Source organism: Pan paniscus, chromosome 7 (assembly GCF_029289425.2).
Source record: "Pan paniscus chromosome 7, NHGRI_mPanPan1-v2.0_pri, whole genome shotgun sequence".
Taxonomy (NCBI): Eukaryota; Metazoa; Chordata; class Mammalia; order Primates; family Hominidae; genus Pan; species Pan paniscus.
Window position 1 is genome coordinate 112,194,722 of NC_073256.2, and position 13,386 is coordinate 112,208,107.

The 13,386-nt window shown below is 38.9% G+C and overlaps 1 protein-coding gene across 2 annotated transcripts in view; it reads left to right on the forward strand.

Annotated features, from left to right (window-relative positions):
* The window catches only part of INTS8 (integrator complex subunit 8), a 57,234-nt gene that overhangs the window by 43,021 nt on the left and 827 nt on the right, over window positions 1-13,386 (forward strand). Inside the window, exons 18-26 of one of the 2 annotated variants that reach the window (XM_003821671.6) lie at window positions 48-81; window positions 1,030-1,086; window positions 1,166-1,227; window positions 5,767-5,885; window positions 7,264-7,367; window positions 8,439-8,489; window positions 9,964-10,037; window positions 10,111-10,175; window positions 10,336-10,379. In XM_003821671.6, coding sequence (XP_003821719.1) covers window positions 48-81; window positions 1,030-1,086; window positions 1,166-1,227; window positions 5,767-5,885; window positions 7,264-7,367; window positions 8,439-8,489; window positions 9,964-10,037; window positions 10,111-10,175; window positions 10,336-10,379 — 610 coding nt within the window. The remainder of the gene's footprint in view (window positions 1-47; window positions 82-1,029; window positions 1,087-1,165; window positions 1,228-5,766; window positions 5,886-7,263; window positions 7,368-8,438; window positions 8,490-9,963; window positions 10,038-10,110; window positions 10,176-10,335; window positions 10,380-13,386) is intronic. The other variant, XM_034966366.3, reaches the window with a different exon arrangement.

Here is a 13,386-nt window from a genome sequence, read left to right on the forward strand (position 1 = left end):
TTTTATTTCTAATATTAAATGTGTATTCAAAAATTTTTGTTTTGTAGGAGTGAACTGCTTTCTTTTATCAAAAAATTACGAGTAAGTTTTATTAAAAATTGCTCTAATTACTATTGCTGGTTTTTGTAGAATATGACTAAAAATTATTGGGTACTTCAAATACTGACTAAATTATTATTTGTTTTTTAATTTTTTTTTAAGGGACAGGGTCTTGATCTGTCACCCAAGCTGGAGTGCTGAGGTGTGATTGTAACTCACTGCGTCTTCTAATTCTTGAGGTTAAGCAGTCCTCCTGCCTCAGCTTTCTGAGGAACTGGGACTACAGGCACATGTAACCATGCCCAGCTAATTTTTTGTAGAGATGAGGTCTCCCCTTGTTGCCCAGGCTAGTTTCTAACTCCTCATCTCAAATTATCATCCCTTCTTGGCCCCTCACAGTGCTGGGATTACAGGTGTTAGCCACCTTGCCTGGCCTCTGGTTAAATTACTAAAGTGACCTGTTAATGTGCTTTTCTTCAGTGATCATTATTGGTGGGTGGGATATTCTGATTGGAAAAGTTTGTTTTGCATTTACTTTACCATGTTTTAGTGAACGGAGCAGGTATTTCTTTAAATTGTAAAGAAGTCTTCATAATAGGGGCTAGATGTGTGAAGCCTGGCTTTAATTTTTGCTTAGTAGGATCAATGTCATATTTATTTATTGGACATAACCTAGGTTTCACTCTTTGAACATTATTTTAAGGGATAAAAAGTTACTTGAGAGTCATGTGAGGAGTTGAGCGTGGAGATAGCACCATAAGCCAAACATTTATGCTAATTTTATGTAAATTATGTGCTATGATCCACGCCCCGCCCCCACATGCGATTAAAAAGTTGATTTTTAGTGTGCTAAAGCACATGCTAAAACAGATGCTAAATTTTAAAAAGGCAAGGGTCTTTTAAAATGCTTGATGTCTGTGAGGTTGACAGGAGAAATATTAAATAAATATACATACACTGTTTAAGGATTCTGTGTTTTCTTTCTCATAGGAACCACTCGTTTTGACTATTATTTTATCACTCTTTGTGAAACTTCACAATGTTCGGGTAAGTATTTCATAATTTCATTTAGAAAAATTTAAAAGAAATTTCTTTGTAAATCACACCTTTTTTTTTCTTTTTAAAGGAGGACATTGTGAATGATATTACAGCTGAACACATTTCTATTTGGCCATCTTCCATTCCCAAGTAAGTAGTGGTATAGCTTTTATTTTATTAATTGAGTTATGTATTTGGAAACCATTCTGACTAGTATAGATACCCTTAGATAATTTTATTAAAGGGCCAGAAATCTAAGATTCTACAGTCTTTGTGTTTCTCTATTATGATAATGATAATTATCTTCCTGTAAATTGTGGATAAGGCATAACCCTTTTTTTTTTTTTTGAGGCAGAGTCTCACTCTGTTGCCCAGGCTGGAATGCAGTGGTACAATCTCTGCTCACTGCAATCTCTGCCTCTTGGGTTCAAGCGATTCTCATGCCTCAGCCTCCCAAATAGCTGGGATTACAGGCACCCGCCACCACGCCTGGCTAATTTTTGTATTTTTAGTAGACACATGGTTTTGCCATGTTGGCCAGGCTGGTCTCGAACTCCTGACCTCAAGTGATCTGCCCACCTCAGCCTCCCAAAGTGCTGGGATTACAGGCAGGAGCTACCACACCTGGCCCAGCATAACTCTTAAGTAGGAGTTAAGATTTATCAGCCTTGGAACAGAAGATATAAGTGGTCCTGATTTTCAGTAGAATTGGAAAATTGGGGCCAATGAAAGAATGACTTTCTATCAGGTTTCCAGCATCTTATTTCTTTTACAAGTATCTATTTGAAAGTGATTTCTTTTTTCATAATTTTTTGTATGTCTCATCTAATGCTGCAGTTATCAAAAGGCTCCCAATCTCTTTTAGTTGCTGTAGGAACTAAACTAAACTTCTTTAATTACTTTGAGAAATATTCCCTTTTGCATGCACTACCTGAGAATCACAGTAAGATGATGGGGACTTTTTTTAGGGGAGGAAAAAGGGTTCATTTACTTGAGGAAATCATGTACATTTTTCTTTTCCCACACATAGCACTTCTCATGTAGGGGAATCAACTTGTTTCCTCACAGATGTTTTTCCTCCCTGCCCTCCCTCTCAGTCTTCTTAGTTTGTGCTTGTCCAAGCCTTATGTTATTACTCTTAGTGGCATCTTTGAAGAAGAAAAGATTTCGGTACATAGACAAGCTGATAATAGAATAATAGTAAAGAATTTGTTTCCGTCTCAATCTTAGAGATTGGAAAAGCTCTCTGTCTCATCCAGGGATTTGGAGGGTCAGAGCAGGTGAGTGCCCCTGCCCTCCACTTACTGAGGCTTGTTTCCCAAGGGAGCACCATGCTGCATGAAGCACATGTGCATGCTCCACAGCATTTGAACTGCAGAGTCCGTCATCCTGTGTTCCTGATTTTTATATAAAATCTGTTGTTAGATACCAATTCAAGAATCAGGTAGAGACAGTTTTTCTTTTCTTTTCTTTTCTCTTTTCTTTTCTTTTTTTTTTAGACATCGTGTTGCTTTGTCGCCCAGGCTGGAGTGCAGTGGTGAGGTCTCAGCTCACTGCAACCTACGCCTGCAAGGTTCAAGCGATTCTCATGCCTCAGCCTGCCAAGTATCTGGGATTACAGGTGCATGCCACCACCCCCAGCTATTTATTTGTATTTTTAGTAGAGACAGGGTTTCACCCTGTTTCCCAGGCTGGTCTTGAACCCCTAGCCTCTAGAGATCCGCCCACCTTGGGCTCCTAGAGCTCTGGAATTATAGGCGTGAGCCACCATGCCCACCCAGTTTTGGATTTTTTTTTTTTTTTTTTTGAGGCAGAGTTTTGCTTTTGTTGCCCAGGCTGGAGTGCAGTGGCGCAATCTCGGCTCTCCACAACCTCTGCCTCCCCGGTTCAAGCGATTCTCCTGCCTCAGGCTCCCGAGTACGTGGGATTACAAGCATGTGCCACCACACTCGGTGAATTTTGTATTTTTAGTAGAGACGGGTTTCTTCATGTTGGTCAGGCTGGTCCCAAACTCCTGGCCTCAGGTGATCTGCACACCTCAGCCTCCCAAAGTGCTAGGATTACAGGCGTGAGCCACCACGGCCAGCCCAGTTTTGCATTTTTTAATTGGTGGTTTCAGTGGTTGTGTTTTTGTTTGTTGGGGGTTTTTTTGAGACAAAGTCTCACTCTGTCACGCAAGCTGGAGTGCAATGGTACGATCTCGGCTTACTGCAACCTCCACCTTCCAGGTTTGAGCAATTACTACAGGCATGTGCCACCACACCTGGCTAATTTTTATTTTTATTTATTTATTTACTTATTTTTATTTTTATTTTTTGAGACGGAGTCTCGCTCTGTTGCCCAGGCTGGAGTGCAGTGGCATGATCTCAGCTCACTGCAACCTCCGCCTCCCGGGTTCAAGCAATTCTCCTGCCTCAGCCTCCTGAGTAGCTGGTGTTACAGGCACGTGCCACCACACACAGCTAAGTTTTGTATTTTTAGTAAAGATGAGGTTTCACCATGTTGGTCAGGCTGGTCTCAAACTCCTGACCTTGCGATCTGCCTACCTCGGCCTCCCAAAGTGCTGGGATTACAGGCATGAGCCACTGCGCCCCACCTAATGGTTGTGTTTTTTAGCCTCTGTAGTATTACCTCTGTGGCCTAAGTTTAGACTGTAATGATTGGTTTCCAGCGTGTTTGTAAATGAGGCAAAAGAATTGTTTACCCTAGGGGCTCTGGGTCAGACTCACGGGGTTTGAGCCCCAGCCTTTTCACTTAGAGGTATATGACCTTCAAAAAGTTGGTTTCTGTGCCATGTTCCCCATCTCTAAAATAGTACCTGCCTAAAAATTGTGAGGATGAAATAATATATTTTTATTTATTTCTTTTTTTTTTTGAGATGGAGTCTTGCTATGTCACCCAGGCTGGAGTGCAGTAGCGCGATCTTGGCTCACTGCAAGCTCTGCCTCCCGGGTTCACGCCATTCTCCTGCCTCAGCCTCCCAAGTAGCTGGGGCTACAGGCGCCCACCACCATGCCTGGCTAATTTTTTGTATTTTTAGTAGAGACAGGGTTTCACCATGTTAGCCAGGATGATCTTGATCTCCTGACCTCGTGATCCACCTGCCTTGGCCTCCCAAAGTACTGGTATTACAGGCGTGAGCCACCGCACCTGGCCTGAAATAATACATTTTCTAAGCTAGATATTTAGAATAAAGACTGGTACATAGTAGGCTTAACTATTATCTTCATGATGAAAATACTTTAAATTGACCCAGAGAAAACAAAATGTGACTAAATGTTTGACTAGAGAAAAGTATTTCTCCTGAGTGGGACTCTTTATTGATTCCAAGAATAGTGGGAATGGCACTGGATTGAAGATTACGTTTTTAAAACCAACTACTTGATATATAGAATTCTTACACTTGTAACATTTTGTAAATGTCTGTAAAATTGTAAGCCAATCTAACTTATATAACTATTTAAATTTAAATAAATAATGGACTACATGCTAATAATCCCACAATTCGTTTTCCACTGTACTGGGCTCTGGTGAGTTAGGGTAAACTGTAACCCCTCAGGGCAACAGAAGTACCTTGTCTAAATTCACCTTGTAAATGATAGAGCCATGCGTCTGAATCCACAGCCTGTATTCTCTACCCTTGTGCTTTACTGCTCTTAGGAGGTGGGAGCAGTTAGCAGTTTTTTGGGTGCCGGCCTCGCTTTTCTCTTCACAGTTCAATCTTCTGACTCTGTACCTGAAGGTGTCCACATTTAGCCAGGCTCACAGTACTCTTTTCTTGATTTTGAGGGCTGCCAGATGCACTGATGTGATATACTTGGACATCCAGCCCCTGACCCCATTAGGCCCCTGAAGCATCTCGAGGGGAGTCAGTAACTCTTGCAAGAAGGCTTAAGGTGGATGTAAGGCCACAAGGCAACATTGTCAGTGTCTGAGTCCTTGATTTTTATGTAACTTCTCATAGATAACAGAACTTAAAAATCATTTGGGGGCCAGGTGTGGTGGCCCAGGACTGTAATCCCCAGCACCGGGAGGCTGAGATGGGCAGATTGGCTGAGGCCAGGAGTTTGAGACCAGCCTGGCCAACATGGTGAAACCCCGTCTCTACTAAAAATACAAAAAAAAAAAAAATTAGCTGGGTGTGGTGGTGAGCGCCTGTAATCCCAGCTACTCAGGAGGCCGAGGCAGAGGAATCGCTTGAACCCGGGAGGCGGAGGTTGCAGTGAGCGGAGATCGTGCCACCGCACTCCAACCTGGGCGACAGAGTGAGACTCTGTCTCAAAAAAAAAAAATGATAATAATAATTTGGGGAAATTTTATGAGTCTCTTTTGTTGCCCATAAATTGTGCTAAGCAGAGGTAAGGGTTTTATCTTACTACTTCTGTATGCTTTAAACATTTGTAAAAGAGGCAAATACACTTTCTTGGTGCAGCCTTGTCTACCTTTGACATTTTGAAGAAAAGAGAACAAAAATCAGATTGTTTTCAACCCCTCATAAAAAGTTAGCCCATCACACTTTCTTAGACTTAGTTGTGTTGATAGTTCTTATAATACATTTACTCCTAGTATTTAGCATTATATTTATGTTCACCTAAATCTTGGCTGAGTTTTTGTTTTTAATAAATACATGCATGGAATTTAAAGTTGACTTTTAAAATAGAGATTAATGTTGTGTATCTTTCCTTTTAGCCTCCAGTCTGTGGACTTTGAAGCTGTGGCAATAACAGTGAAAGAGCTAGTTCGATATACACTCAGTATAAATCCAAATAACCATTCTTGGTTAATTATCCAGGCAGATATTTACTTTGGTAAGTGAGATGTTTAGTTGCTTTGTGTTTTGTTTTTATAGCACTTTTTGAAGTGAAAGTAAATATATAACCTATTTTATTTCAATACTTAAGTTTTGTTGAGATTTACTTGTCTTTAGTAAAATTAAAGCAGTAAAAGTATTTGTACTTTTTTTTTAGTGTAGAACCTTTGGTTCAGATGCTTTTAACTTTACGTTGACTACCTTTATTCTCTTTTTCAAAAAAACTGAATTTTTTTTTGTGTGTGTGATGGAGTCTTGTTCTGTTGCCCAGGCTGGAGTGAAGTGGCACGATCTTGGCTCACTGCAAACTCCGCCTCCCGGGTTCAAGCGATTCTCCTGCCTCAGCCTCCCAAGTAGCTGGGATTATAGGCACCCACCACCACGCCTGGCTAATTTTTGTATTTTTAGTAGATACGGGTTTTCGCCATGTTGGCCAGGCTGATCTTGAACTCCTGACCTCAGGTGATCTGCCCGCCTTGGCCTCCCAAATTGTTAGGATTACAGGCGTGAGCCCCTGCGCCCAGCATGAATTTTTTAAATCTAATTAATTGGTAAAACATCTTTAAGGAGAATGAGGTTTTCTTTTTAAAATGCTGTTTAGAGATTCTAAAATCTCTGCAGGTACAGTTGATCATTATTTTTATTCTTGGAGATAGATCCTAACTCTCCCCATTACTCGTCTGCTGGGTTATATGTGATAAGGTTTTCCCACTTGATACGAAACTTTCAATGCTTTATTACTGTACAGATCAAATAAAATTTCTGACTAGAATCATTTCAGAATCTGTGTTTTAGGAGTTGGTTTTTAATTTTTAAGATTTTTTCCTATCATGCTTGTTTCCTAATGAGTTGAATTTTTTAAAGGGAAAGTTCAAGATATGAAGATAAAAGGGATAGTGTGCTGAACACCGTGGGTCTACCACCCAGCTACTAATTAACAGTAATTAGCTCATGGCCAGTCTTGTTTCACGTGTTCCCTTTCCCACATCATTCCTCTCTCCTCTGGATTATTTTGATGCAAATGCTGATTTTAATGCTCATTTCCACCCCAGCCCCCAAAAGAAGCTATCAGGTTCTCCATATCTATCAAGTTCAAGATATCAGCTTGATAGCTGTCAATTTCTTGATATACCGATTCTGAACTACTTCACAAAATTATAATTTGTTTCTCGTTTGGATATTTGGGAAATAAAATCTCCAGATACTAAATTCTGTACTAGGACATTTGGCAAGAAATACTAACTAACATTTTATTTCTAGTTCTGTGGTTTGAATCTGCTTTTGTTAACTTATGAAGTTACACCTGACTCTTTACAAAGGAATCCCTGTTTTTCAACTGTTACCTCTAATGCTTTATGTCTGTTTTTCTGTTTCAGCAACGAATCAGTATTCAGCAGCTCTTCACTATTACCTCCAGGCAGGAGCTGTGTGTTCTGACTTCTTTAACAAGGCTGTGCCCCCTGATGTTTATACAGACCAGGTGAATTGTTTTCGTGGGCTGGCTGGCTTCTTGCCTACCTGTATATGTTCTTCCTGGGCCCCCTTTTGGCTGAACTTACCCATTTCCTTGTAATGTGATCGTAAGTCCCAGGTTCATGGCTCTAGAACACATCGCTCTGTGTATTTTCATTGTCCTTATTTCTAGCACCTATTGCTGTCTTGATTCCCCCAAAACACCTCAAATTCAACTTGTCCAAACTGATTTGTGTCTGTCTTTACCATAAAGTAATAAACTCCTAATACACTCCTAATAAATTCACCTGTCCTTTCAAAAACAAAAACAAAAAACCTGCAAAATACCAAACATTTTTGTTTAACCATTTGAGTTGTTCAAGCCCAAACCCTGACTATCATTTTTGGCTTTTTTCTTTACTGACCCTCCTGCCACCATCCAGTTAGCTCTCACATCTTATGGATTCTATCTCCTAAATCCCTATTTTTTTTCCCTAATTTCTTTGGTATATATTTAAGATATACAGAATAATGTTTTAATATACACAGTGAGATGATTACTACAGTCAAACAAAAAAACATATCCATTGCCTTCCTTAGTTACCCATTTTTTGTGATAAGAGCACCTAAAATCTACTCTCAGCAATTTTTTAGTATACATTACGGTATAATGAATTCTAGTCCTCATACTGTATATCAGCTTGCTAGACTTTTTCTATCTAATTGCAAATTTGTGCCATTTGACCTACTTCTTCCCATTTCCTCCCCATTCCTGCACCTGGTGTCAAATTTTGTCCGTTTTTTTTTTGATATGCATTGCCATTTTCTCTGATGTAGGCTACCAGTACCATAACTTAAATGATATTTAAAAAATACTTATAATGGCTTTCAAAATAAGATTGAACATTTATTAGATTTTTGGTTTATTTTTTACAGCACTTTTAAGTTCACAGCAAAATTGAATAAAAGGTAGAGTTCCCATATATCCCCCGTTCCTCCACACACAGCTTCCTCTTTTGACATCCCATACCAGAGTGACACATTTGTTAGAATCCATGTTAGCTGGTTTTTGAAAATAATGAGAATTTTGCTTTTGTAGGTAATAAAACGAATGATAAAATGTTGTTCTTTGCTGAATTGCCACACACAGGTTAGTTTATAATATTATGAAGTTGTTTTATTTTTACATATGTTAGAGTTTATAATAAATATAAAGCATTGAACTGGAAATTAGCTTTTATTTTCCATATCAAAATCACTTAGGGTATGTAAGAGTTTGGCATATTCTTTAAATTTTTTTTAATAGTTTACAGAATGTCAACTAAAATGAAAGTATGAATTAAAAACATTGACCTTTAAACCTCCTAAGTGGGAAAAAAGCATTTTTCAAGTTTTTAAAGATACTTTAGATTAGAAATGTGCATTAGTCATTAGGGAAATGCAAATCAAAACCATGAGATACCACTTCCTACCCACTGGGATGGCTGTAATCTAAACACATTTAAAAACACATGGTGAGGATGTGGGGAAATTGGCACCCTCATATGTTGCTGGTGGGAATATAAAATGGTGTAGCATCAAAACGGTGTAGACTCAGGAGAACAGTTTCCCAGTTCCTCAAAAAGGTAAACATAAGAATTACTATATGACCCAGCAGTTTCACTCCTAGGTGTATACCCAAGACAACTGAAAACATATGTCCACAGAAAAAATTGTGCACAAGTGTTCACAGCAGCATCATTCATAATAGCCAAAAAGTAGAAACAACCCTAATGCCCATCAAATGATGAATGACTGAACTTAATGCAGCATATCTATGCGATGAAATATTATTCAGCCATAGAAAGGAATGAGTTACTGTTACGTGGTACAGCATGGCTGAACCTTGAAAGATTATGCTAAGTGAAAGAAGCTAGACACAAAAGGCTACATAGTCTATGATTCCATTCATATGAAATGTTCAGAGTAGGCAAATGTATGGAGACAAAGTAAATTAGTGGTTATCAGAGGCCTGAGGTGAGAGGGAATGGAGAGTGACTGCTAACGGACTTTTTTGGGGGAAGTAATGAAAATGTTTTTAAATTACATAGTGGTGATGGTTGTACAACTTGGTGAATATACTAAAAACCACCAGATTGGGTACTTTAAGAGGGTAACTTTTATGGTTTCTGAATTAAATCAATAAAAACTATTTTTTAAAGAGATGGACATTATGACCTGAGTGAAATGTTTTCTATGTTAAGCAGATTGGCAGCCTAAATTTTTCCAAAATGAGCGTCTATACTTGCCAGCTATGAAAGGTTTAATTGCACACTCTGTATGTCCTTGAATGTCATGACACTTTTGCTTGGCAGTTTTCCATCCCCTTCAGTTTTCTGAACTGGCTTTTTGCCAGCTTCTCATTCAAACAAACCTCTAAAATTTGTGGTTGAGGTCACTGATGAAGAGAATATTGGTCAGACAGACACGTGTATAAAGGTTTTTGAAATTAAAATTGGATGGAATCCATAAATATGAGCGGATTCAATGTGATCTATAAGGCTTAATATAAGAGTAATTCAAGATTACCCTGTAAAACCAAGCTTTCATTACATGAAACCATTTTCAAATCTTTGTTAATGTAGGTGGCCATTTTATGTCAGTTCCTCAGAGAAATTGACTACAAAACAGCGTTTAAATCTCTGCAAGAACAAAACAGGTATGAATAATTTTTTAAAAATAATGAGGTCAACATTTTTCTGCTTAAGAAGTAACTGAATTCTGTCTTTCAGTCATGATGCTATGGACTCCTACTACGACTACATATGGGATGTTACCATTTTGGAATACTTGACTTGTATCCTTTCATCCATGTGTGTGATGTTAGAATGATCCATTTTTATAAATTAAAGGAATATTTAATATTGTATATTTTCCAAATCAAAACTGAAAATGAGTTGAGATTCTCTCATTATATTTAATACTATCAGATTTATTTTCCTTAACTGATTCATTAGATCTTCATCATAAAAGAGGAGAAACAGATAAAAGACAAATTGCAGTAAGTTACCTTATGCCTTTCTTCAGTGGTATAGTTTCCAGAATATTAAACAATTGTTAAGATGTGAACCAACAAAAAATAGATTTTTGTGTACCTAGTTACTGCCAGAATTTTATTATCAGTGTTTACTTTATAAAAGATCCTTTTTTGATAATTTTAACTGTTCCATGTCATTATATATTATTTTAAAATGTTAGATCATGTCATTTCTCAGTCCCAAACTTTCCAATGGCTTCTCATCTCATACAAAGTTAAAAGTCTTGCAATGGCTTTATAAGGCTATATACAACTTGACCTCTAGCCTATCCGTCTGACTTTTCCTCCTTGCTAATTTCTGCTACACCAGTACCCCTCCTGTTCTTTCAACAAGCCAAGAACATTCACCACCTAAGAAGGGGCTTTGAAATTTTCTCTTCCAAGAACATCCAACTTCCCTCAGATCTCTCGTCAGTCATCCTTTCCTGATCATCTTATAAAGTAACAATTTCTGCTTCCCTTTTCCCTCCAGTACTCTTACTCTCATTTCTTTTTACATTTTTCTCTGGAACACTTATCAACATCTAACATACTGTATATTTTCCTAATATCTATTTCCCCAGGAGGGTAAGGACTTGTTTTGTCATAGTTGGTCCCTAGAATGGTGCCTGGCACATATTAGGTGCCCCAGAATCACTGATTAGATGAACTCTTTATCTAAATTTGATGTATGGGCCAAAACATTTTAAATTGTATGGCCATATTTACTTGTCTAACATTTACTGCGGCAGTATCACCACAGATCTTTTCTTTGCTCTTTCACTTACATTAATTTAAAAAAATGCTATTTATTAAGGGTCTTTTAAACTTTGTACTTGGACTAAAATATATGCCCATTGTTTAGAAGAAACAATAATAACAGCACTTAAAAACAAAAAGGAAAAAGAATGTGAAGGCCAGTTCCACTTGATTGGAGGCAATTCATTCTCCCTTCTAATTTACCTGGGGCTGGAAGGCAATATTGAAAAATTTTCCTAGCTCCTTTTTGCTATTTCCAAACCACTTCTACTTGTATCATTTTTTGAGACCCTTATGCTTCATACCTTACTTCCTTACTAGCTCCTGTAAGCATCTGGTTGTTCCTCTACATGTGTCAAAAGACGTGAGGAATTTACCTGTCACCCTGAGCTTTACAAGTCCTTGCCAGCCTCACATCTATGAGGTGTTATTTTTACTCTGTACCAGCCACTCACACCCAAAGCCATGTCTTACTGTCAGGCACGATTGTTCTATGTTAGATCTTATACTGCAACCCACTCTCTGCCCATAACCTATCCTTCTCTTACTTCCTTGCTCCTGAGCCCCTCACGATCAGTGGGATATTGAGTTTTGTGACATTTTTTTCCCAGTCATTCCCTTCCATCTTCCCTTCTCTGCTCATCTCAAGTACAACAAATACTATTCTGCACACTGAGAGGTACCGATTCAGTTGGTCTGAAGTGGGACCCTGGAATCCAATTTTTAAGTTTCCCGGGTAGTCTGGTGATGAACCAGGTTTGGGAACCCCTGCTATGATAGAACTACTCTTGATCAATATTTTTAGCGTCTTCCCTTTATCCTTTACCTCACCTGGGAAAGCCCTAGCCCTGCATAAGTCCAGAAACTTACGTGTTTTATTTTCTTGGGCCACTGAGACTATTGGAAAAAGTCCTACGACTGGTGCCACTGCCAAACAAGTCTCCAACCTTAGTTGGCCCGTCAGCTTTTTTGTTTTACCTGCCACTAGTTCAGTGGTCCACATTCTCTTCGTGGACTCTAATTTTTAGACTTTCCTGTTTAAGCCCCTGTCCTCTCTCTACCTTTTCCATACTCAGTAACTTCTTTACCTCTTCTATGCTTGAGATATACCAGTGAAGACTGGCCAGGCTCTGTCCTCATGGATGTTAAGAGTCTTGGGAATGGTGACCTTGTGAGTGCTAGCTTAAAATTCCTGTTTCATTCGCTGCTTCCTGCCTTTAAAATAATCTACAGCTGTACTCATTGTTAAGCCCACTATGCAGCCCATAAGAGGTTACACTACTCTTTGATGAAGGCAAATTTTTATGCTTTGAATTCTCTCCCCCTCAATAACCTTCTAATGAATTGATTTCCTATATAGTCAACCTCTCCCATAGTCTATAAAATATTTCATCCTAATACAAGTTTTTGTTGTCTGTGCCTCCACCTCCAGCCCCCTCAGCCCTCTCTGCCTAGCTTTTGAAGCTCTTCAAGCCAGCAGTTTGACTTCTGCCATCACTGCTCCTACTTTTCTCTCAAGAGCCACCAAATGCCAGATCCAGTGGATACTTTTCAGTCCTTTTCCTGATTACATCTCCTTCCTTCTTGAAAGTCTTTATTCCTTTGGCTTCCCTGACATCATTTTTATTGGATTACTTTCTCTATTTCTTCCTTTTTGTTTTGGGTGTCTCCTTCTGCCTACTCCTTAAACTTGGTTTTCTCAAGAAGTTAGTCCTTGGGTTACTTTTCTGTAACCCTACATTCTCCCTAGGTAATTTAATCCCCTCTCGGTTTTGATTACTGTCCACATGGGGTGTATTACTGCTCTCAAATATCTGGCTCCTATTCCAACTTCTGTCTCACACTTCGGGTTTTTATAGCCAGTTATCTTTGGGATACCTGTTTGAAACAACTCTGGTTATACTCTACTACCAACTTTTGCCACATGCATTCCTTCATGTTGAAATGGCATCATCCAGCAATTTCTCCTATTCCCTAACTTCCCATACCTGACGATCATATCTGAATAGTCATTTCTCTCTTCAAGCTACATATCAGAAGTCTTATTGTTTAAAGAAATTCTAGGCCGGGTGCAGTGGCTCACGCCTGTAATCCCACCACTTTGGGAGGCTGAGGTGGCGGATCACCTGAGGTCAGGAGTTTGAGAGCAGCCTGGCCAACGTGGTGAAACCCCGTCTCTACTAAAAAATACAAAAATTAGACGGACGAGATGGGCGTCTGTAATCCCAGCTAC